Below are 27309 nucleotides of genomic sequence, written 5' to 3'. Positions count from 1 at the left end.
TCAGGCTTAAGATTTAAATATACTTTTTTTTGCGGGATGTAACCGTTAAGCTCATGGGTCCTAAATTACAAGCCTAAAATTAAACTAACTATACCTATACCCACACAAGGGTTGAATGGACAGAGTAATAAATCAAAAAGATTGATGGTGTATCTCAACATCTCGGCCTAGATCTCGGGGGATAACTTTGGACATATCATTTTACACGAATAGCGAGATTTATTAAAAAGTAGGCCGTCATCTGTGGACGTTGTTTAACTATTTTATGCACGAAATTAAAAACATACCTACCTTTTATAATGTAGATGATAATTACTTAACGATAACGGTGATTTTTATCATTATTTATTTTTTATTGCGCGTTGTTTAATTTCGATTGTGAAAAATATGTCTTTAATATTGTGTAGGTAGGTACTTATATTACAATTATATATATATATATTTTATAATAACAAATCTAAAACAAATCATACAATATACCTACTATGATTGATGCTGAAATATTATGAAGACAATCTTTTGTATTCTCGCCTGTATTACACTTTTATGGCTGTATTCATGTTGAGGAGTTGGAAATGAGAAAATAATATTTTATTAGATGAAATTTAATTATTATACTTTATATATATATATATTACATTTGTTATTACAGCGTAAACGAAGACTCGAAATAAATCTTCTCTTATTTTATTTGGAATAGAATTTTTGTATACCATTTTTTATATTATAATTAGTGAGAAGTATTACGTAGAATGGCGAAATGTATGGTTAATTATGGATATCTTTATGAACGATTATATTATTATGTAAGTATGAATATAGATATATGATTATTAGGTACGTTATTTATTAGGTATATTAGTAACACATAGTTAACTTTAGACAGATGAGTTAAGATGATGAATTATACCTTACAATTCGTTGATATGCATAATTATAAGACACCTTGTAATATTTTAACGTTACCATACAATTTTTTTTAATATACGACATAAGTTTAAATGTATGGGCTAGTAAGATATTTACATATTTACACTTATATAGGCCTAGTACACATTGATATTCTGTAAAATTTTCAAATCCTTGTGTCAAAATTATACTTACCTTCAAAATTTAAACTCCGAATATAATATGAAAAATAGCTTTGCAAAATAAAGTAATTCTGCCTAGAAATATATAAATACTTAGTTATAAACGTGAGTGAGTGCTTAAATTCAACTACATGAAATAGTGAATTTTAAAGCTGCATACATACCTACTTATTAAAAGCTATTAAAGGTTGTTTCAACTATAAACCAAAGCGTATATTTGTCTCATTTATTTATTTAAACAAACTACATATTTAGAACTGGACGCTTCACAAAATCACGTGTAAGTATATAAATAAACAAACAATTGTTTGCACAAATAAAAAAATTAAAGTACTTACGTCATTAACATAAAAAATTGTAAAAAAATCTTAAGACTAACAATGTAAAAAATTAACACAAATAGAAATTACAAAATGGGCGGGAATCGACCTCTACCATGATACCTATTCACTTTAGCCACTACATACAAAATGTCATTCTCCTAATAACTACTGCGTTGCGAGCTTTCAAAGAGAGAAGCCAAAGTGACTAGCATTCGAGTACACATGGTAGGTTTTACGCAAAACTTACAATTACAAACTGAACATAATGGCACTTAACTTATAAAACATAATCTTCTACAAAAAAAACTTTAGTTACAACTGTCATAAATGCTGCCAATCATAATACTTAACGAGAGAAATCTCCCTGCATGTCGCCACAATAATTTACAATCATACAAAAACAATAAAAATTCAAAGTTATTAGTAGGTACATTAAGTATGTCCTAAGCTTAAGTTACACGAGTCATACGAAGTTTGCTCCTTAGCTTATAGTATATATAAAAATTACATACAAGAAATAATTTAGGCGTATCTACAACGATGCCTAAATAATGTTACGAATCAGTCATTTCTTAAAACATTAATGTTTGAATTTCTCTTTTCCAATATGTAATTTACATACCATGTACAAGATAGTTTCTGATAAACACACATACCTTAAGGACATTTTTCGTAATACCTAAAACAACTCTCCTCAATTCACATTCGCTAAGTTTTGGGAATGAAATGATAAGGTGACCGACAAGTTTAAAGTTGCTAAATCAAAATAAAATTTGCTCGTAAAATTTATGTAGGGCATTAACAGCTATACACCTACTTATTCTGAATAGTGTCTTGACAAAATATAAATGTTACATGTAAGTAACCTATAGTACGCGACAGCTCGAAAAAGCAATCGCTGTATGAGGCGGGGGGACGCCCCGCACATCCGCACGTCACCTGCACTATCCCGCACCGAGTTAGCGCAGAGGCTGTGCGGATGTGTAGGGCGTCCCCACCCCGATTGCCATCTCGAGCTATCGCGCACTATACAATAATCATTTTGTTTGTGACAGCTTAAATAAAATATATCACAAAGCTACAGCTACGCAATGTGGCTAACTTTGGATGTACACCAAATCTCTAAATTAAACCGAAATGATAGCCAAAAATAATATGATGTTGCTATCTCTTTTATAATGCTCCTTGCGGAAAAGATTAGCACTAGTATTAAACTTGTCAATTTAGTTTAGTTTTCAGACCGTACAACAGAATTTGCCACTTTGTTTGTACAAAAGCCCATTGTTTAGGCTGTGATAGTTTTGTAATAGTATGTACCTAGATAAATAAATAAAGCTAAACTTTGTAAAAAAAACTGGGCTCAGTAAAAACTTAATTTACGTAAAACGTAAAAAAAAGAACCAAACTATGGTTAAATATCAAATTAACAATATTTCAATTTAGCAACTCCAAAATCAATCGATCCATAAACCTCCACAGAAACGTCATAAAAAGCGCGAAACGTTAAAAAAATCACCGCGCGATATCACAGGCTTCAGTTCCTAAGTCCGGTGGGTTCGCGGCGTCACAACACTTAAATTATTCATTAGCATTCACAAAATAAAACACGCTGCTTTAATAAGGCATCTCGAAGCTTGGTCTTACTTGGGCACTCCAAGCTGTCAGGATAAATTCGCCCTTATTGACGGGGCATAGGGTTGTGAGTTGGGTGGCTACACGAGCCAGGCGTGGCGCTAGCACCAGGACTCCTCGTGTGGTGGTCTGTCTTCATCGGAGTCTCCGTACATGTCAGCCAGTTTGCGGAAGCGAGGGCCGAATGTGGACAGGTAGTTGAATTTGAGATCTTCGTCATCAGTACCTGGGGAAAAGATTTATTGTGAATACGATACTAAGTAAAATATGGGGTGGTTATTCAAGGGGCGAACAAGTAGACTCCTCTAAAGACATTCTGGTGTCAAAGATTGTGTCTCAAAAGTTCAAACGGCAACGATCGCCATCCAAATTAATTTGCAACAGTATTGTACCGAGTAGATACCGGGTATAGAACAATTTGTTGGGCAGCAAAAACTCTAAATCTCTGAAGACATTAAATATGTAGTATTTGTCCTGATTTTTTCTTGAATGAAAGTATGCATATTATTGAAAACTTGAAGGGTACAGATTTATCGAAAAATCCTAAGAGATTCTTGTTTTAAGAAGCTAACCCTGAAAATAAATCATCTGACTGTTATGCAACTAACTATTAAATTTCAAAAGCAAAAATGAAAGGACCCTTTTCAGTGGATGGTAAATATATAAAAAAGTTTTAACCGAGTAGAAATTCATATAATATTCGTAATTGTAAAAAAGCCCGGCTTTAAGCTCTATTAGTGAATTTAAACATGCAACCCGCAACACTCAAAGAGGTGTGGGTCCTTTGTGGTTTTTACTCAACGTGCTCTGGATATCATCCAAACCGAAATATACTGCACGATGAAAATTTTCAACTATTTTCCCGCCGTTAATGTAATAAAAGTTAACCTGTAAGAGCTGGTGGATCATTCTGTGGTGTTATAATGTAAGGGTAATCATTTTATTTTATTACTAGCTTATGCCCAATTCTTCTTCCGCTACACAAATTTCAAAACCCTGTTTTATCAGTTTAGGAATTAAATTTTCAAAAATCCTTTCCTAGCGGATGTCAACGTCATAATCCGATCCGTCCAGTAGTTTAAGCTGTGCGTTGATAGATTAGTCAGTTAGTCAGTCAGGCAGTCAGTCAGCTTATCCTTTTATATACAGTGTGTGTTTCACAAGAACGTGACCAGGACCAAAAAATACTTTCGAGGGGTTTTTTCAAAACAAAAAATACTATTTGGTAGCCCAACATTTAGCTTACGACGTGTTAGCAAACAAAAGCAGTTCTCGTGTTCACTTCGCACAATGCGCATGTTTCCCGAAATGAGAGCCGCGTAATATGCTTCCCGCTAAGAGACCGCGTTTCTTTGTTCGCATCCCGAAGAACCAAAAGTATATGAAGAAGTCTAAGGCTTTCGTAAACAAGAGAGTGAACCGATATTGAGAAGCTCAATAGTTAAGGCTGTGTTGATAGATCAGTCAGGCAGTCACGATATGTATGAATTCGCCCAGTAATAGATAATAGTGATTGTTACAAAACACTAACAAATTGTTTAGCAGCTCTCGGCGTAGGCTTATCCCCACGGGGAGCATAAACGTCATCCCTAGTATAAAGTTCCCGCTCATTACAACAAGCTTCCAAGAGATTATAAGACTACCCGCCTGTGCGAAGCATTTGTATCTTAAACACCCAACATACGAAACGTTCTTACGAGCTGTACGATAAATAATGATACAATACAACTTCGCGAATACGAACAGAGTAAGATATATACGTCTGTAATGGATTGAGAAGACTTTTACAGAACAATATTTTCCTGGTAGTCATCAACCGATAGACGTCCACTGCTGGACATACATAGGTCTCTCGTAGGAACTTCCACACGCCACGGTCTTGCGCCGCTGCTTTATTTTAGATTTTTTTTATCGACTTAATGAAAAGTGAACAATTTACACCACACTTTTAGACCAAAGCACTAGATAAAAACTGTGACTGGTGTTTACAATTTGCAGCCCAAATAGACCGTAGTCTGTGCTAGGGCTGACAAAGATCATCGACCTCACACGATTGCTGTCAAGGGCTAACTTGTATCTGATTAAAAAAACTAGTTAACTTACAACTAGCTAGCGACGATAGCGAGCCGCTAGTGTTCCCGTCGCCCTCGTACGCGTAGTGCCGCACGTCGTCGTACGGATTGATGTCCGGGTCCCGGTCCAGGACGGACTTCTTGTCGTCCAAGAAGCCGGATATGTCCGGCGCTGCTCCTACTATACCTGTGTAAAATAAAATAAAACAGTTAAACAAGTTTTAATATGACAGTACTTAATTTTGTAGAAGTTACTTATCATCCAAAAAAAATATTCTATCTTTTATAACTATAGTCAGTTATAAAATAAGTGTTTAATTTATTTTTAAATATAAAACAAATTTTACACTATTAAAATCCAATTCGAAAAAAGGTACGTAGTGCCCCGTCCTTTAGTTTGGCTCGTCTTGGAGGGGCACTTCCGTGCCCCCTGAAATAGGTAAACCTTTTCGACCTCAAAGAGGCCATCTTATTTAGGTACGTAGGTACATTAAGCCCGATCTTTTTTGGAGAACTTAGAAATTAATATTCTGACTCTTTTATTAATATGCTTAAAAATAAAGAGATACAGAGATTCTACCCGCCGGCAGTGGATGCATAAACGCAGGATGCATGACCGGAAACGGACCGTCATACATTTGCCTCAGCACGTGTAAGTCGTAGCCCGCGTCTCCTTCGCCGCCACCTTCGTGTTCGTAAGCTATGATATTTCTCCCTTACTTCTACTCAATTAGAAAGAGATGGATAGTGATATTACCTGGTGCGTGCATGAATGCAGGATCCGTGTCCGGAGGAGGTCTGTCATACATTTGCCTCAGCACGTGTAAGTCATAGCCCGCGTCTCCTTCGCCGCCACCTTCGTCTTCGTAAGCTATGATATTTCTTCCTCACTTCTACACAATTAGAAAGAGATGGATAGTGATATTACCTGGTGCGTGCATAAACGCAGGATCCGTGTCCGGAGGAGGTCCGTCATACATTTGCCTCAGCACGTGTAAGTCGTAGCCCGCGTCTCCTTCGCCGCCACCTTCGTCTTCGTAAGCTATGATGTTTTCTCTGATATCGTCAAGTTCTTTTTCTGCCCACGCATCTGCTCTTTTCCGATGTACCACGACTGCTAGTAGAAGGACTGTAAGAAAATAACTTTATTAATATGTAACTCCTCCCTCCCAGTCCCGGTCCCAATCATCATCGAGGCTTGACAACTTTGTGAACCACTAGCTTGTGCCCGCGACTTCGTCCGCGTGGACTACAAAAATTTATTAAAAAGGTAAATAAATAAAGTATCTAATATTAGCTGATACTCGGCGTAGCTACTACGCTAAAAAATAGAATGTGCCTTATGCATTGTTTTAGTGGTCAAAGAGCCAAAATCATCTTCGCATTTTTACCATTTGAAATCGGTTTTTGGCCACATCGGTTGGATGGTTATAAAGTATATAATAAGTATATTATATTAATTAGAGTATTTCTAGAGGTTATACGAATTTTAATGTACTCACTGATTAAAATGGATATGCAGACGAGTATAGCAACAAGGAAATTAGTATCGATGCCAAAAGTGACTGCGGTGAACACGCTCTTCTGACAGCCAGGGTCTCCGTTGTGATCTACGGACGGTCTGCCCAAATTGTACATCTATGGACAAAAACATTATTATATTTAATACTATAAAATATTTCAAATTTTCCCTCGAATCCAGCTCGGATCTCATAATATTAGAGGTTTGTTATGTCAGCATCGTTTAGCGATAAAATATCCTCGCAACAATTAATTCAAATTATACTAGGAGGAGGGACTCAAAGTCACATTACAGCTGTCAAAATTAGGTGATTATCTTTCTTTCAGTAGGACAATTGTAAATGTGTGGTACATATTTTTTAGAAATAGTGTTGATAATAATGTCCAAACAGAGAAATTTTCGATTGGCATAAAGTTAGAGTACAGTACGCGGCAGAAAATAATGTACATCGACCTTTAGAAAGAGATAGCGGTTTTCAAGGAGAGCATTGTCTCTGTCGTTGAGACCGACAAAACGTCACATAGGTATGAGGAATGTCTTTGTAAAGGTCGAACCGCGTACTGTTAGTGCCACTTAATCCATAGAACTTGACGTCATCGGACAAAATGAGACAATTTTATTTTTATCCTAATTTGTTCCACAGAACTACATACTAGCATTTCAGCTCGAACTTGCTTTTCTTTGACGTCATAAAACTTTTTTTTTCGTGGCGGAATGCCATCAGGATCATTTTTAAGTTCATCAGACCATTCATCAGTACGGAACCCTGAGAAAACTGTTCTATAGAACAATTAAAGAAACAAAAATCTCAATTGCTTTATGGAACAATGGAACTTACCCTAAAGTTAAGATAGTTAGAGGTACTTACAAAATCGTTGTATGTGAAATTGCTGATGCAGCCCAAGAAGTTGATATTTGTAGGCACATGGTTCCATCCGAACGACCGCCCTAGGTTTTGCAGGTCTATGCTCGCTCCACCGAGTTGTAGTGGACCGTTCACTGTGAAAAATCACGAATTAGTAAATCTGTGTTGAATAAGGCGTCAGAACTGACTACTTTAAATAAAAATCGTCGTCGAAATGGAAGGTAAGATTGCGATTATCCGATTCATTATGTTTGACAAATCTCTTAAACCTAATATGATTCTTATTATTCAACCCTTATGGGTTGCATTGGCGCCGATTCTCTTGTCTTCCTCTAAACTAAATTTAGAGTATCTGCATCTTTCTCTTTTTAAAATTGCTAAAAAGGACAGAACATTAATTTTACATTTAAAGATTCGCGACTGGCAGCTAAAGTAACGAGGCTTGACAGCTCTAAATTAAATTTAAAACTGTCAAACTGTGTCTGTCCTTTTCATATTACATTAGCAAGAAGAGAATGCCAATACTCTAAAGTTTAGGTGTGCTCAGAATCAGTACCACTGTCTTATTATCGCATTTAGCACACCGACGTATTCCCACACAGTATGATGCCTTTGCACTATTGGCATAAAGCCTTAAAGGGTTAGTAGTTTTGTACTACGTGTGAATGAGTCGTCATGCTACAGGTTTATCACATCAACATTAGGTAGAACCTAATCAACAAATCAAAATTAGGTAGAACCTAATTTTGTTTTGGGGGCTCAGACTATTCAAATGTTTTTTTAGCAAAAAAATTAGAAAGGAACTACGAAGTGACAACATATACATATTTGAAGAATTTCCTTATCAAATTATATAAATAGTTTTGCGGTCATTACATTGACTTTAACTCGTCTTTTTTAACTAAACGAATGAGCGAATACGAAAATGTGCGTTGAAAAGGAAATAAGACAATATATCCGAGAATTTGCATAATAATGGCCAGCGGGGAAGGTGTCATCCAAATATTTTTAGTATCCCTTGATTTATTTTAGCCATTAAATGCAGGAGAGCTATAAAATGCCAGCGTCCCGGAAAATCCTGTTGACGTGAACTTCGAGTAAGGTGTCGTGCGGAAAATTAATTTCCCCAAAGTTGGGCGAAAGTCGGTGAAAAGTTTACACGCGATCTCCTTTCGAATACATGTCTAGTACGATGTTGGGTATGCTCGTAAGACTTTGGCACGGTTCTTTGATCAAACACTTTCCTTTCACTTAACTGGGATTTAGACCTCAGATTTGAAACCCTGATTTGTGTACCAAAGATGGAAAGATACAAACAAAAACTTAGGAATACTGAGTTTCTCCAGTTCGCTACAAGGCGAATTTAGGTATTACCTTTTTATAACCAACACTTACCCGTTTGCTATTGTTTTGTCTTATGACTTCTAACACGAAAGTCAGATTACATTATTTGAGTTCTTACTGGAAGAGTATTGCAGTACCCTACAGGCTAGCTGTTACACAACTGTTAGTCGTCTATATTCTCCATTTATTCAGGTACCCGTGCCTCACATTTCTCTATATTTAACTAGCTGATATGCAACAACTTCGCAACGTCGTCCGCGTGGAATTGAGTTTTTTTTTAAATCCCGTGGGAACTCTGAACACGGGTCTCCTCTCCACATGAAAAGGATTTAGGCCATAGTCTGCCACGGTGGACCAGTGCAGACTAACAGACTTCACACAGTTTTGATAACATTATGAAAATAACTCTCAGACATGCAGGTTTCCTCATGTTTTCCCTCACCGTTAAAAGGGGTATTTAAATGCTTTAAAAGCATATAACTCCGAAAAGTTAAAGATGCGTGATTTCACTTACCATTAAGTATTTCTCTCGGCCCAGTCGGTGCTGCGAGGCTCATACAAGTCGACAACTTGCATCTATCCACGAACATCTCTATAGAGCTTCTCATGAGGACGATCTCTATGAGATGCGGTTTTCCATCAGCTACTTCTATAACACTGTTGTTTAGACGCGTTGTTCCTGACCCGTAGTTGACTAGTAGGTTAGGGTAACCGTTGATTAATTCCAGAGACATGAAATCTGTAACAAATAATATTCCATTGAAAAACGAATGATGTAACGATTGAACGATTCAGCCTCGATAGCTCAACGGTTAAAGGAGCGGACTGAAAACCGAAAGGTCGCCGGTTCAAATCCCACCCGTTGCACTATTGTCGTACCTACTCCTAGCACAAGATTTACGCATAATTGGAGGGGAAAGGGGAATATTAGTCCGCAATTACTTCTTCTTCTTCTTATTTTGCTTTTTGGCTTTCAGTATTGCCACACCGAGCACAATGCACTTCGTCAATGTCACGTAGAATAGTCAGCAATTAACTTGGCTAATATATTTTTTTTTTAAAGACGAAATGTGGTATGAATTCATTAGGTCTATGCCCATAAGTGGACATACAATGAACCAAAAGCTTAATTTGCTTTGAATTAAGCTTTTGGTTCATTGTATATTGTGGACTTACGCAAAGTAGGTAACGCCTGCTTCTATACAACATAAGTGGACATTCACAACCTAACATTTTAATAGTCAAGTTAATAGTTGTTCTATTCATATTATTTTAATAAACATATTAAAAAGATATAAATTTAATAAACATATACTTTTTTTACTGCCGCACACACTACTCTATTTAATTAGAACCAACCATACATTTCGCTAAAGTTGTAAAACAGTAAAACCGTTATTATACCGCAATGTTAATGTGCAAATAACCTTAAAGTCAACTATCTTGGCTGTAGTTCAAGGAATATAAGGCGGCTTTTAGTACTTGGCTCTGGATACGTGCTTCTGTAAGCAGCTCATTATTACTACATAATACACTGTGCCCACGATGTCCGGAATAACAAATATGGCACGGTTATAAATATTTTCTACTGCGTAGGTATATATATAAAATTCATAGTCCCGACTGACTGACTTATATATCAACGCACAGCCCAAACCGCTGGTCCTAGAGACATGAAATTTGGAGGGTGTTTTTAGTAAAGAGTAGGTATCCACTAAGAAAGGATTTTTTGAAATTCTAGCCTATCATTTTTAAAGTTACATCGATGAAAATTGGTATTCAGGTTTTCAAAAATTACATACCAATTACACGATTTTTGAAAATTCTACTACTGCTAGGGGGGTTAAATAGGGGATGAAAGTTTGTATAATAGTCCGTCATTTTTCATGTTATTTCCATGAAAATTTATATTTTCGGTTACAAAAGAAAAATACGTAGGTACTTATTTCAGGATTTTTGAAAATTCTACCCCCATGCCGATTTTCAAAATTCCACCCGAGCGAAGCCGGGGCGGGTCAGCTAGTTAGTACATAATGTCCGGAATAACAAATATGGCACGGTTATAAATGTTTTCCACTGCGTCACCTCAAGTGAATATTTTTGTACTGTACTCAGAGATTTTTAGGGTGCCGAACCTCAAAAGAAAAAACGGAACCCTTATAGGATCACTTTGTTGTGTGTCAAGAAACCTATAGGGTACCTATACCTACTTCCCGTTGACCTAGAACCATGAAATTTGGCAGGTAGGTAGGTCTTGTAGCACAAGTAAAGGAATAAATCCGAAAACTGTGAATTTGCGAGTACATCATCAAAAAAAATTAAAAATGTGTTCATGAACAAATAATAGGTAAATATTTCAATTTCAAAGTAAGATAACTATACCAAATGGGCTTTATTTACCTGAACATTCTAAAACAGATTTTTATTTATTTTTTTGCATTATAGATTTTGATTTATCGTGCAAAAAATACGACTGTAGTACGGAACCCTCGATGCGCGAGTCTGACTCGTACTTGGCCGGTTTTTTATGTTTACGTAATATTACGTTCAATTTGTGTACAGCGGAACCACTGAGTTTTATAAATTCAATCCTCTCGGTAAAAAAGGGCAAGATAGGTATAAACATAATGATTTGTTTTCGATATTATTTTCCAAACAATATTTCTTTACGATAATGAGGAAACTCCTCATATTTAAGACTCCTTTTCTGTCTATTAAGACGGTCATGTCAAATTGTTTTAACAAAGCTACACAGCTAACGAGACAGCTATGAAATTTGTAACAAGTGTTATTTTTTCTTAATACTTTACAAATATGTATATAACTTTACAAATATAACTACTCTTGTAACATTTAATGTCATGCCGTGTAACGGAAAGTTTGATGGATGGATCACCTACATAGGCTGAGATCTATAGAGCGCGCTTTGACTTTGCTCAGACTTAAAATTGAGTTAAAACGGGAGATTGATGTGAGAGATACTTATAGCTCTGTCTCGTTTTAACTCTGTCTTAAGTCTAAGCTAAGCTAGAGTGCACTCTATAGATCTCACCCCTAAGTCATCCCCATTTAAATAGGTAGGTAGGTACATCATCATGTTCAAACCATAGCCGGCCCACTACAGAGCACGGGTCTCCTCTCAGTATGAGAAGGGTTTGACCATAGTCCACCACGCTGGCCAAGTGCGGATTGGTAGATATCACACACCTTTGAAAACATAATGGAGTACTCTCAGGCATGCAGATTTTCTCACTATGATTTTCTTCACCGTTTATGCGAGTGATATTTATTTTCTTAAATCGCACATAGCGCCAAAAAGTTAGAGGTGCGGGCCCGGGATCGAACCCCTCGATCTCCAGAATTGGAAGCAGACGTCGTAACCACTCTATTATTTTGGTTCACGGTAGGTACAGTAATGAGGCCATAATAATTATGTAATCCACGAAATGTAAGTAACAGGGTGGAAAATAGGTATTTCAGGAGGTACTTCATCACGCAACCGTCCGTCGCGTCGCGTTGGTTTCATAAATCATATCGTGCAGCCTGTCCGTCATTACGTGGATCATTAAAAAATCATTACAGACCCGGACGGGAATGACACGCGGTGTGATTAGACCTTTATATGCGAACTTTACTAACTAATTCATCAAGGGAATCAATTTTATATGTATGATGAGTTATTTTCTTTGATTGAATAGTAGGTAGGTACTATGTATTATTTAATAGTAAAGGTTGAAACGCGTTCGAATAAATAACGACTTTTTAAACGAGAGGATAAAGCTCAATTCAGCTCGCAGATCACTGCAGCCTAAAACTATAACTTGAGAGAATGACTAACTTTATACACTTGTTTTATACCTTGTAAGTTAATAGAACAACAAAATAATTAAACAGCTAAGTAGAAGTCCCGCAAATTGCTATTGCGCTGGAACCATGTCTCATTAACATCGAAATAACGTCATTTTGACGTTAGTCGAAATAAAAATATACCATCAGCTCGAAACTTCAGTCTAGTGCTGACGTCACTAAAATGGCGACCACGCGCATTAGCAATTTGCGGGACCTATACCCTTGCAAATCGACGCATGTACTATACTATTCTTTATTATAAAAGATGAAACTATGTAGAAGTCCTTTTATAAATATTTTAATACGTTAAAAGCCTTTCATGTCATATTATAGTATAATAATTGAAAAAGTAACATCTCCATTCTCCATTATAAAACAATGCTTTTAACTCATAAAAAAATTATTTAAAAGCCCGGCGACGCGATTTTTTTCTCCCTTATATTTATACTTTTTCATACATTGTAGACTATAAGATTAAATGCAAGAGAGGATGTCGTCTGAACTTTCGTAAGTGGCAATCAAAGAAACCCAATATCATAATATTCTCACCGCTAAGATGATATCTAACATAACTTTTGTTAGCTCTATTATGTGTAGATAATGTCCGCACTCCATAATCTACATCATCATCGATGTGTAGATGAGCCAAAATAACAATGAGCCTCGTAGCGGTACTGGTAGCGTGATCTCCGTGTGAGATAGCGGACTTAAAAACTTATTTAAAACTCCAATGTGACAACCCTGCAAACAGCTGATCGCGTAAATGGACTCGTAAAAACTTGTAACGTTTGTTAGGTAGCAGAGACAATGAAAAAATCTATGGTAATTGGTACTTTCTAATATATAAAAATGAATCGCAAATCTCGAGAACGGCTAAACCGATTTCACTAACACTTCTTTTATAATATTCCTTGAAGTACGAGGATGGTTCTTACGGAGAGAAAATTTAAAAAATTACCTGAAAAAGAATCGACTGTTAGACGGTACGAAGTTCGCCGGGTCAGCTAGTATGATATATATACCTACCTACCAAGTTACCAACCTCATATTTTGTCATGTTACAATATTATGATTTATCAAACGCGCTGTATATTATTTCAGCGTCCTTATTCAAATCAGAATAGAAACATCCTACTCATATTATTAGGGAACAATGGTGGTGTTCGTCGGAAATCATTATTCACGTCGTTACGCCAATCAACCTCGACATATTTATCGTTGCTTGGAGGGACTCTGTTGAGCTTTCTTTAAGGTCAACTTCAGTTAAGATTAGGGCTGTACAAAACTTACCATGGCTTGACAACTTTAATTTGTTTGTTTTTTCTCGCATTCTCATTTTTAATGTTTTCACTGTTCTACTAAAGTACCTAGGTACCTAATGCAATACTATAATGATTACGTACAGTCATCAAGGAAATGATTATATGCAGTTTTCATAACCTTACTAGACCTGTGTCCGCGACTTTATCCGCGTGAATTTCGGTGTTTGATTTTTTAATCGACCTACACTATTATCGAACATCACGTTTGTCACAACCCTATTTGAGACATGCTTAGTTCACTACGGTCCGTTGCCAATAGTTTCATTGTGCAAACGGTAGCAACTTTATCCACCGGATTGAAACCGACAAAGGGAAGATTACGTATTTACGTGATACGATTTTGTATATTTTTACGACATGAACGACATGTTTTCCTCCTATTTGTTTCATATTATAACCTACGATATCTTACGCGCTAGGCGCTTAGGAGCATAGTTTATATTGTTTACTTACAGAATAACAACACGAAGTGAAAAACACAACCAGTTTTCATTCATCATTTTTTGAGTTCACAGAAGATTACAGACGATCGAGACGTTTTCCTTTTTGTAACACGTTCTGCACTAGTTATTACATAATAATTTTTTGACAGATCAATTTTCCATATTTGTCACAACCCTATTTGAGAGTTGCTTAGTTCACTCCGGTCCGTTGCCAATAGTTTCATTGTGCAAACGGTAGCAACTTTATCCACCGGATTGAAACCGACAAAGGGAAGATTACAGACGATCGAGATGTACCTAAACCTCTTAAACTTTTCCTTTTTGTAACACAATACATTACTCTTTGTATTGTGTGATATCTTGTACCTTGTATCGTGAACCGTCCTTCTGATACTTGTTAGTAGAGGGTTTTTACACGTTTTTTCAGATAGTCCATTTGGACAATCCTTATAGTCTGTATACAGCTGTCCAGTCAATAGTAACAGAGGTTTACCGAATTTATTTTTTACGATTTTTAAGGCAGAAAAAGACTTGAATCGCGAAGGGTTTGGTTACATCAAATTATACTTTCTATAATCAGAATCAGAGGGGACGTAATAGCCATATTAACCCTAATATAAGTATGTGACTATTAATTTTTAGCGTATAATACGACCAGAATGAAACGAGGATGAAGGTTTTTAATAAGATCTTTTAATTATTATTTATATACATGACATTATTTTTGTTATATTCAGAAAATTTTCATATTTTTAATGAAAGGTGGATATAACGTCACTAAGTTTCAATCATTGGTTTTAACTTTTTACTGAACCCGTCCGGTTAGTGACTTGGCTTTATATTTTTAGCAACACAATCGATCTATAAGTACCTAGACGGTAGTCATACCATGCATTGACATTTATTGCATGGGATTGACATTTATTGCATGGGATGGGCTCAAAGATTGTCAACGAGGTATGTATAGTATGCGACAAGTCGAGATGGCAATGTGGGTATGAGGCTGGGGAACGCCCTGCACACCCGCACGTCACCCGCGCTATTCCACACCGGGTTAGCGGGGGAATATGCAGGTAAGCGGGGCATCCCCACCCCGATTGCCACGTCGACCTGTCGCGTACTATATGTCTGTCTGTAAATAAATCAACGGTAAAATAGAGCAAGCTATCAATCGCGAGAATCAAATCTGCAATAAGCCCGCGTTCACACTACGCACTCCAAACACTCAAAGCCGAGTGCATTCGGCGCAAATTAACCTTCATATCTGTAGCGACAAGTGTACACTCCACCTAGCAGTATTGTCAATCTGGCAATACGGGAAAGAAATATTTGATTTGATCACTATCTACACGTATAGACATCATTTTTGTTTTCAGTATTTTCCACCTCGTAGTTTTAAGTTTAGTTTTAATTTCGTAGTTTTTACATTTTCTGTATTTTTTTCCTTGTATTGTTTTGTGAGCTAAATAAACTTTTATCTATTTATTTGTAACTAGATGATGCCCACGAGTCAAGACTTTGTTCGCGTGGATTTAGGTTTTTAAAAATCCCCTGAGAACGCATTGATTTTCCGGGACAAAAAGGAGCCTATGTCCTTTGCAAGCTATATCTGTGCTAAATTTCGTCAAAATCGGTTGAACGGATGGGCCGTGAAAGGCTAGCAAGCAGATAGACAGACAGACATACAGACAGACACACTTTCGCATTTATAACATTAGTGTGGATTTGATGAACAGGAATAATAATAATATAGAATCTAAATGCACGCTGAGTCTGTTTAGCGTCACATGCACACACCTTCTAGGCAAACTTGACTGAGCTGACAAAAATAATACAATACAATCCTCAAGTAAACATGTGTAAACCGAGAGCAAGCTATCAATCGTAAGTCAAATCTCAATAAGCCCGAATTGACTCGAAGCACTCACAGCTGAGTGCGTTCGGCGCAAATTAACCGACGTCCGTCGTATCTAGCGACAAGTGTGTGCACTCCACTTAACAGTAATGCCAATTTGGCAACATGGGAAGAAAATATTTAATCGCTATCTATAAGTTGATAAACAAAACAATACTATTGAAGCTGAATCTGTCTTGATTCACATGACCTTCAGCAAACATGACGTATGTCAAAAATTGTAGAATACAACCCTCAAAACTTTTGTGGTAAGAAGGTAGAACAAAAAATAGAGTAAGCCGAGAGCAAGCTATCAATCGCAAGTCAAATCTCAATAAGCCCGAATTGACTCGAAGCACTCGCAGCTGAGTGCATTCGGCGCAAATTAACCGGCGTCGTATCTAGCGACAAGTGTGTGCACTCCACTTAACAGTATTGCCAATTTGGCAACATGGGAAGAAATATTTGCCCGCTAGCGAAAGCTTTGCCAAGGCGCAAGTGTGTATATCTTCCCAAGATGTCGTGTAGTTATTACCTCTTATTTGATAAAATGGCGGTAATATACAAAGTTGCAGTTTGCATAAAGAATCATAATTGAGAATTGAGATTAATGTTTGAAGATTCTCTCCAGGATGTTCTTTTTGTAACGTCGACTCTTCATCTCTAGATGAATGTTAAAAACCCCACCTGTTCCGCAATTTCTGACATCAATTTAAAAATATAAATTTTATTTATCTAGAAAGTAAATATCATCATCATCATCATCATCATATCATGGAGGGAAACTGTAGAGACAAACAGGGTCAATAACCCATAGATTTTCACATCAGAAATCCCTGGAATTTTATAAATACTAACTGATCAGCTTCGCTCAGGTAAACTTTCTGAAAATCCTTTCTTGAGATATAGTCGACTGAGACAATGAGATATATCAAACATCTAAACCTAGCGGTCTGAAGTTTGCGATGATAAGTCAGTCAGTTTGTTTTTCCAGATAAAGACTAGCTGTAAAGTCAAAGTATTTATTCAGAATTATTTACTGAGATTTCTGATATTTTTTTAGCGAGGATAAAAAAGTACCTTATGCCACTCTCCAGGTCTTTAATACCCATGCAAAAAATCACGTCAATCCGTTACTCCGTTGCGACGTAATTGAAGGACAACCCAATAAACACTCACCTTTTGTATGTATAATATGGGTCGTGATAGTTGTTTGATCTTTTATGTACCTAACAATGCATTTGTTACCCGACGCAAAACATATAAACAACTGCATTTAACACTCGTTAATTACACAAATAGCCCACAGTGGGTAACTAAAATCAAATCAGCAACAAACCACAGTTCACACTCGCTGGCTCCACTCAAAACCAAGTGGGTACACAGTACACACTACACTACATACATTCAACATAAATTAACCGTTCGGATCTGATACGAGTGTTTGCCATCTACTTTACAGTAGTGCCAATTTTGCAACGCGTGAATTATTCGATTGCAAACGCCTTGCCAAAGTAGAAAATATAAACGTAGGTAGGTATTTCTTATTATATCGTTTAACTAGCTTATGCTCGCGACTTCGTCCGCGTGGACTACACGAATTTCAAACCCCTATTTCACCCCCTTAGGGGTTGAATTTTCAAAAATCCTTTCTTAGCGGATGCCTACGTCATCATAGCTATCCGCATGCCAAATTTCAGCCAGATCCGTCCAGTAGTTTAAGCTGTGCGTTGATAGATCAGTCAGTCAGTCAGTCAGTCACCTTTTCCTTTTATATATTTAGATATCGTTTAATTTAATTTAATTTGAACCAAAAACATTTACAACAAAGAGAAAAAAGAGAAAAAGAGAGTAAAAGTGGACAGGGAAACACTTATCTCTATGAGAGATATCTACCAGTGACCCTTGGCCGTGCGAGAGGTTGTAGAGGGAGTAGAATAGTCAATTTAAAGAAGTTAAGTTTAGCCCAAAGCATATATTTTCAATCTAGACGGCGATGTCAAGAAATTAATCTACTCGTACAATCATTACTTACGTTATTCTAACGTGGGGCACAATATATTAAAATTCATATGAGATTTCAAATTAATCAAGCCTAACGTATGGGTTCTTGGACGTGAGGTCAGACGTCAAAAATGATTAATACATTGTGGGGACCTGCCGCCTTTAATCCAGCTTTGCTTGACCTAAAACCTCTAGTCGATATTAATAACGGTATTCGGCAATCAGTTTACTAAAATACACACTAAGTGCGGTTACGCACACATCCGATCCGAATCCGTGAAAATACGTTCCGAAGTAGTCATAGAACTATTTGTACGGTAGCTTACGCACTACATACGACTTCCGTCATCCGATTTCTCTCCGTCATCCGTGAGAATATCTCGGATGTGCCTCGGATTCAAATCGGACATATTATTATGATATAGATAATACGTTATAGATGTCTACTGAATAGCTTGAATTTGGATCAGAGATCGGATTAGTTGCGTAAACGATATCCGAATTCGGTCCGAGTTTTGTAATTTTCGGACTATCAACATTTTTTTTTGCTTACTTTCTTTTGTTGTCTAGAATTATTGTGTCTAATAGTAATTTTATTTAAATTCTTCAGAAGTTATTGTACATAATTTCAAATTCATGTATTTCAAATTCAATAAACTGTCTTGGATCTATTTTTAGTTTTTCCATTTAACAATTGAATAAACTGATTTTTTAACTATACTTAGGTACATACTTAACTATACTTTAACTATACTTAGGTATATACTATACGTAAGTCGTAAGGTATCTTGTAGAATAAAATGTCTAAGTATAGCTCATATATTTGCATTAATATTGTCACCAAAATAAATTAACGTTAAGCCCTAAGTGTAGAAACGAGGCGGTTCCTTTCGTGTTCAAATTCAGACTCTATGATTAATGGGTCGCCTTAAGTAATCCAATAATACTATCTTTTGAAGGAATCTGCTCTATTTCACCGTGTTTACTTTGCGGACTTGGCACTAATGTGTAGTGTGAGCGATAATGTGTTTCGGCTATTCATTGAGGTCTAAGGTCAAGGTCAAATTTGTAAAGAGATGAAAACGATGAGTATGCGGTTAAGTTTTATTTATTTATTTAGATACAAGTTAGCCCTTAACTGCAATCTCACCTGGTGGTAAGTGATGATGCAGTCTAAGATGATAGCGGGCTAACCTGGAAGGAGTATGGCAGTTTTTATTAAACCTTTGGTTTCTACACGGCATCGTACCGGAACGCTAAATCGCTTGGCGGCACAGATTTGACGGTAGGGTGGTAACTAGCCACGGCCGAAGCCTCCCCCCAGACCAGACCAGAGAAATTATAAAATTCCAAACCCCTGCCAGGAATCGAACCCGGGACCTCCCACTATTAAGACCACAGCGCTCACCACTGCGCCAGGGAGGTCGTCAAAATGTGATGTGACTTTTTGTTGAGTATGTGGTAGCCGTATCTGAGATTCTTGGGAATGTTTCGGGTTTAGTCACTGAACGACAAAGGCATAGAAGGCGCGTTTCTAACAATTGCCATTCGAAAATACAGGCTACAAACTCACGTGTGTTTAAATCGCAACAGACTCATGATTGGTTAGTATTGCGTCACGCGACACTAACAGCTACCGTGATTGGCCGACTCAAAGTGACAGTTACGCAGCTTTAATACGGAGCTATGAGTGTGGTAGAGATACTTGTAGTACAGTAGAGATAACGCAACAATAAGGAGTGTACGGAATATTTCTATCCTTTGTCGTTCACTAGCTTTAGGACGTTAGCACTAAAAACGTGCGACTGCAGCGCTACGCCCGCGCGTTAGTTCATCGAGCAAAATTATATGGATTTACAAAGCAGCGCGGCCTCAATGATGCAGCCACGCTGCCTCCGCGCGGCTACTTTGCGGCAAATCTGAAGGCGCCCTTAGTGGTAGTGTTTTTGTACTGAAGAACATTTCGGATTGTAACTTAACTTATCCTGTACTTTAACAGTCACTTACATCAATCATTATTATATTATTACACAGGGAAAAAATACGCTTCAAAAGCAAAACTTATATTTGCAGCCTATAAGTTCGGGGCAAACCTCTTCACCACGTATAGTACGCGATAGATCCTGATGGCAATCGGGGAGGCAGGAGGAGGCACAGCCCCCACGCAACCCAGTGCGGGCGAGCGCGGGTGACGTGCGGGTGTGCGGGACGTCCCCCCGCCTCATACCCCGATTGCCATCTCAACCTGTCGCGGACAATAGTTTCGTTATTATTATGTATTCCAACCAACAACGTTTTGTTTTACCCCAGCAACTTGACACAGAAAAGGGGCAACAAAAACTAATGCAGCAACGTTTTGAGATGCGGTAAACACAAGGTCACGTAGAATAGGGCTTTGCGTGGGTCGGCCGGGCGTGAAAGATATTACAATAGTAATACTTTTTGTTTATGATAACAAATGCTGGGTATAAGACGTATCGCACTGCGGTCTAGGATTATTAATGTCCCTTGTTTACCTTCCTTAAATCAGTGATAAGGATTTTGGTATAGGGTTGGTAAAGATAAAAAGTCACTTTGTAAGACCCCTTTCAAACGCATCTTGTACATTTCAATTTGGAAGCACACGCGAAGTTGCGGGCTAAATCTACTTCCACATAACCCTATCTCCCTCACAGGTCTAGTAAAGTACTCGGCAAGAAACTAAAGATATGATTGTGAATGAGCAGGACTCATATTGAGTCCCATTAGTGCGGCGTAAAGGGTGCAGTTTCTGTAATTGGGTATTTTCCTACTTTTGAATTTGATAAATATTTATTATTACAAATATTATTACTTTATTATAAACTAGGATAAAAATAATGACGTGCGCTGAAAAAAATATTAAAATCCAACAAAGATTTACAAAGTTACAGGCATTTTAATTTTGGAGTGGTAGGGTCCTATCCCTTTCTCGCAAAACGAAAATTTTTATGAAACTACTCTGCCTCCCACATTGGCTACCACGCGACTTCGTATAGTTTACTGCGCACACGCCAATCCTATGGTCACCATGCTGGACTATGCTGGTTAAAAAGGTTAAAATACCAACCTTGGACATCCAACAGTGGGTTGTATCTCAGTGGGCCGAGGTAGAAGATGAGACTGTTGCTGGTATGTGACGTCACAGTAAGGGTGATATGACCTTCATGACACGCAGGGGGTGAGGGGTACATCGCCCACCCGTCGCCGTGGAAGCCTATACTGGTCTGTTCGCAATGGGGTCCATTCCAACCTTCTGGGCATTCGCATTTATCCGCGAATGGGGTTCCTGTGGGAAGAAAGATTACGTTATTTGACAGCTTCGCTGATGTGGAACTTCTAAAACTCGTTTCTTAGTAGGCGTCTACGTTATTGAGAATACCAACATGCAAAATCTCACGGGTCTAGACCCAGCGTAAGCTGTACGTTGGTATGTCCGACAGGCAGCAATATAATAAAAATAACATACAATTATTATGTACACTTTCATATCGTTCATTATTATCAACAAAATCAGTGGGAAAATAACACTTCTTTAATAAATACACCAATAGAAATCATCTTAAGACTTTACCTACCATTCCACTTGTCGTTTGTCGCTTGATGTTACAGTGGCAGTACATTTTGACACAAAATCGGTTTCCGACAATAGTGTGAATCAGTACCCTTATTATAAATGCGAAAGTGTGTTTGTTTGTTGGTTCATTGGTTTGTTGGTTTGTCCTTCAACCACGTCGCAACGGTGCAACGGATTGACGTGATTTTTTGCTTGGGTATAGATAAAGACCTGGAGAGTGACATAGGCTTCTTTTCACGCGGACGAAGTTGCAGGCATCAGCTAGTAGCTTCATATAAAATGTTCTGCTGCTGGAACATTCGATTTAAATCCGGGTCCGACTAGTGGGAACGGGGATAAGAAAACAGCGTCAGCGACGCACGATGAAAACGTGCCTAATACTTCTTGAATATGTAATATGTACTAGCTGATGCCCGCGACTTCGTCCACGTGGAATTAGGTTTTTTGAAAATCCCGTGGGAACTCTTTGATTTTCCGGGATAAAAAGTAGCCTATGTCACTTTCCAGGTCTTTATTTATACCCATGCAAAATTACACGTTAATCCTTTGCACCGTTGCGACGTGATTGAAGGACAAACCAACAAACAAACACTTTCGCATTTATAATAAAGGTACTGATAAGGAACTGTATACCTATATCTTAACCTGTTTATCAAGGTAAGTAATCTAAATTTCGTAAAGCTCATGTCATTATATTGGAAACATTATATCACATTTACCTTGTTTATACATCAACAACCTTCCCTTACATACACGGCTACGTAACAGATCAATATGATAATCGTAGAGATGTAGGAATAATTGAATCTGCTTTGTATGCCGACATGTTAAGGTATCTCGACACTTTCAATTAAGCAATACATAAGTATACTCCTCGACAGGTCGAGATGGCAATTGGGGTATGGAGGCGGAGGGACGCCTGGCACACCCGCACATCACTTGCGCTCGCCCGCACCGGGTTAGCGCGGGAAATGTGCTGAGTGTGCGGCGCATCCCCACCTCGACCTGTCGCGTTCTATACTTACACATTTGTACCTACTCGTTGTAAAGGATTAATTATTGTTTACTAGCTGATGCCCGCGACTTCGTCCGCGTGGAATTAGGTTTTTAAAAATCCCGCGGGAACTCTTTGATTTTCCGGGATAAAAAGTAGTCCAATATTTTAAAATTTATCGACCGAAATAAAAAAACCGGTTCATAAAATCGGTCATAAATCGTAAACGGTAAGTTTTACAAAAAAGTTTACAAGAAACAAAAGATGCAAAATTTTATTCTCTACAATAATGGTTTATATAATTTTTGCCCTTAAGTGGATAGTTTTCAAGATATCGGCCAAAAACTTTCCTTCAAGATTGTGATCGAAGCTCCACCTGGATCTGTCAGCATTTTGTAATTTTATGGTCAGTAAGTGACCCTTAAAATAAAATAAAAAAAGAAATTGGATCGGAAATTTAGTGCGAGGTTGACCAAAAACACGGCTTTATTTACTGTACTAATAGATCTGTTTTGAATGCATGTATAAAAAATAAAGAGGGTTGTCGTAAAACGTTTTCCGGGACAAGGAGGAAATGTAATGCTCTAATTTAGTGCCGCCACAAGTACCGATACAATCTAAGTTGGGAGTGGGGACGAGCTTGCTTTACATACTCGTACCTTACGCTCGTATGTTAAGGTGAAGGCTCCCAAATTGTAAGTCTAAGATGTGAAGCTATCGCACGTGATTTCTAGCGTCTACTTAGCTACTACTTACTTTAGCATACAAGGCATTGTAATATTTGCAATTTTTGGATTAAACTTATTCGCAGATGTCTTCGGTAGCATCCCATTAGGCAAGCATTCTTATCTAATGTGATGCTAGAAAGTAGAAGTACAAAAAAAAAGCCAAAAATTCCGAAACCAAAAATTGGACCCAACTGATTCACAGCATTCTTGTAGCACCACAGTACACAAGAATACTGCGAAAAAATAGTATCCAACTTATTTACAGCATTCTTCGGTAGCACCACAGTACACAAGAATGCTGCGAATAAGTTGGATCTAAATATTCTGAAACCATGGATCCAACTTATTCGCCGTATTCTTCAGTAGCACATTACATAATCTTCGACTGTTGATCAGATCATTGCGAGACGAGTCCTCATTCTGCTTCTTTTGCTTATTTTTTATAAGATACTCTCTCTCTCTCTCTCTCTCTCTCATATGTATGTTTAATCGAGACAATCCTCTTTAGTATGATTGCAAAGCAGCCACCGATATGTATCGCGGCAGTCCCAACATCATTCTAAAGATATCACTATATTGTACTCCGAGTACGTTAGGAGATTATTGGGTACAGTCGGCCTAGTAAAATTATCTAGAAGCAAGAACTAAGCGAGCTTACCTCCATTCAAACAAATAAGAGGCTCCTCAACATCGCAGGTACATTCAGACTCGACCCTGGCGGAGACGCCCACGAAGCTGGTGGTGTTCGTATAAACTGACAGCGGCACGTTGTTCTTCATCAGGACGTTCCGACAGGAATCCTCACACTGCTCCTTTTCTATGAGGCACTCGTCGATCTTGACCATGTATATCTTGGCTTGGAGAACTTCTTCCAACTAGGATAAGAAATCTTGGGAATGAGTTGCTTAACGGCTTTGTGATAGTTCTAATAAGTTTAAGTGATTTTGTAAAGTGGTGATAGTAAAAAGAATACTCGGCTGAGTTTGTTGTGGGCTCTTCTAAGACCTGGGCGCGTTTGTAACCCTCGTAGCCTTAGTATTAAGTTCGCGTAAAAATTATCGCCACTATATCATCTTACAAATGCAACAACTGACCATCAAAAATTCAAAAAGTGTAATTTATTATCTATTTTGAATAAACCATTTGACTTTGAGTTAGGTATAGCAAAAAAAATGTTTTAAATCATATTATACAGATTCAATATAACCACACTAAGTAATATTATAAATGCAAAAGTGTGTCTGTCAATCTTTCGGTCTGCTAGCTTTTCACAGATCATCCGTTAAACCGATTTTGACGAAATTTAGTACAAGGATAGATTGCTTCCCGAACACGGACAAAGGTTAGTTTTTGTCCCGGAAAATCAAAGAATTCCCACGGGATTTTTAAGAAATCTAATATTATCATTGGGAATATTAATTACTAAGCTAAAATTACACAAATAATACTTTAAGAAAATTGGTTGTGAGAGTTTAAAATAATGTAAAAAAAATATGATAAAACATGTCCGGGTTTTATTGTTGTATAATATTTATATAAATTTTATATAAATGTTGCAGAAAATACGAGATTTCACGGCATTTCTTGTACATAATATCCTCTACTAACGATGTCATTAGCAAGTTCCGTCGCGATTTATCCGTGCGCGGCAGAAATTCTTGAGTCTTGTGCATTCGGATGATTCTAGCGCGCTTTTTTATAAACACGGCGAAATAATGTTTCGAGACTAATTGGGTGAACTACATACCGATTTATAAAGGAAAAGGGTAATTTTGCATTGAATCCATATTTGTAAAATATTTCAATGGTACACAATAAGTCAGTTCTCCGTTATTTTGGTTGCCTTATTTTTTCAACTGGATAGCTATTTTATCTATTTGTTCGTTTATGCCTTTTAAAAATTCATACTAATATTTTAATGCGAATGTGTGTCATCGGTCTGTCTCTAAGACCCTATACGCACGGTCGACTAGTCGCCCGGCAACTCAGTCGACGGCGACCTATGCGCACGGAGTCGCCGCAACTTCGTGCGCATAGATAGGTACGGCAACTTCTATATAAATTATAATTACAGATTCTAACCGTCGCCGTCGACTGAGTTACCGGGCAACTATCGACCGTCCGTAATGGCTCTAACTGCTAGATATTAGATAGTTTCACGGCTCATCCGCTGAAACGATTTTGAAATAACAGAGCCGTATGCAAATCTATCAGTGTGTTAACGTCTTTAACACATTGCCACAATCGCACGCGGTACGCGGTATGTCCACGGCGCTGAAGGCACAACGCCTTTACCGCACCGACGCAATCGCAAGCGGTAGCTTAACTATTGACGCCTTTATGCCTTTGAAGTAAAAGCATTAACGTTTCGCTATCGCATGCGAAATGCGTCGGTGTACTAAAAGAGATAAAGATCCTGAAACTTAGTAGGTACTAGGTATACAGAGTTAAGCCGAATACATCGAAATAATTTGTCAAGATTAGGATGGCGTGACTCCCGTATGTCACACTCGTCAAAGGAAACACGAGGTAGGCTTGTAATACAATATTTTGGGGGAAACGTACAAATACCATGTCATTTGCATAATACATTAGGAGTAATTTGGCAAATACCCGCAAAGGTTCTTATAACATTAAGAAACAAAAGAGCACCGTCTATATTTTTATTTACAAGGTCTTTTAAGAAAAATAGAAACCAGCTATACTAATATTATGTAAATGAAATTACTTAATTTTAGTTATTCAAAGGTTATTTCATTACTAGAGGATGCCCCCAATTTTACGCAGGCGTTTAGGTCTTTAAAAATCCCGTGGGAACTCTGATTCTCCGGGACAATAATTATCCATCCCCGGTATGCAAGCTATTTCTGTATCAAATTGCTTAAACAGATGGGCTGTGAAAAGCTAGCAGACAGACAAACAGACAGACACATTTCCGCATTTATAATTATTTTATTACGAATTATAATCAAATGTTTAAAAGGCTCTTTAAAAAGTCAGATAGCTCTTAAAAAGTTTTTGGTCAATATAAATTTTGGTTTATAGAAATAAGAAGCTTCGCTTCTAAACAGGATCGCTCCTGTTAGTACTATACCTTTTCTTGTATCCCAATGACCATACTATCCAATTTCTCCGCTTCGAAGTACGGAGACCCGTGGGCGGAGAACCGTACGTCCAAAAATGCGTCTTTCACAGTCAACTTGCTGAAGACCGTAAAAACATCTACGTTGTCCATAGACTTGTTATACAGCTCTGCCAGTTGACGATGTAGTTTCTCCTTTTTACTCGTACCCTGGGGAAGGAGGTCAGCGATAAGAATTTTATTATGCACCCTCTACACGTAGTATCTTGACATGATCTTGACATAGCGCAGAACTACTGTCGCAAATGTGTCATCGGCAAGCTTTTCTACTCCGCCATTAAATCACGGTCTGAATTATTCATTTGTATAAAATTTAAATTTGTTTCAATAGTAGCCTTTAGCTATGACAGGCCATTGTAATAACAATCTGGCATCAGTTCAATCCGTAACCTTGATTTGCCAGTTAAAAAAAACGACAGCTTCGACATGGCAAACGAGCCCTATTTGCTCAAAAGTTTTAGAAGTCATTTGATAGCATTTGACCTCATC

The 27309-nt window shown here is 37.6% G+C and overlaps 1 protein-coding gene across 5 annotated transcripts in view; it reads right to left on the bottom strand.

The window, feature by feature from the left end:
* Positions 1-1303: 1303 nt before the first annotated feature.
* shg (E-cadherin shotgun) overlaps positions 1304-27309 on the bottom strand; it is a 307163-nt gene continuing 281157 nt past the window's right edge. For all 5 annotated transcript variants that reach the window (XM_069505790.1, XM_069505792.1, XM_069505791.1 and 2 more), the window contains 9 exons: positions 26773-26970; positions 24337-24553; positions 21450-21668; positions 9364-9588; positions 7509-7639; positions 6621-6756; positions 6047-6247; positions 5150-5305; positions 1304-3272 (listed from right to left, as the gene is read on the bottom strand). In XM_069505790.1, coding sequence (XP_069361891.1) covers positions 3148-3272; positions 5150-5305; positions 6047-6247; positions 6621-6756; positions 7509-7639; positions 9364-9588; positions 21450-21668; positions 24337-24553; positions 26773-26970 — 1608 coding nt within the window. In that variant the 3' untranslated portion in view covers positions 1304-3147. The remainder of the gene's footprint in view (positions 3273-5149; positions 5306-6046; positions 6248-6620; positions 6757-7508; positions 7640-9363; positions 9589-21449; positions 21669-24336; positions 24554-26772; positions 26971-27309) is intronic.

Source organism: Maniola hyperantus, chromosome 21, assembly GCF_902806685.2.
Source record: "Maniola hyperantus chromosome 21, iAphHyp1.2, whole genome shotgun sequence".
NCBI classification, from domain to species: Eukaryota; Metazoa; Arthropoda; class Insecta; order Lepidoptera; family Nymphalidae; genus Maniola; species Maniola hyperantus.
The sequence above is the reverse complement of the archived record's forward strand: the minus strand, read 5'-3'. Positions and strand labels throughout refer to the sequence as shown.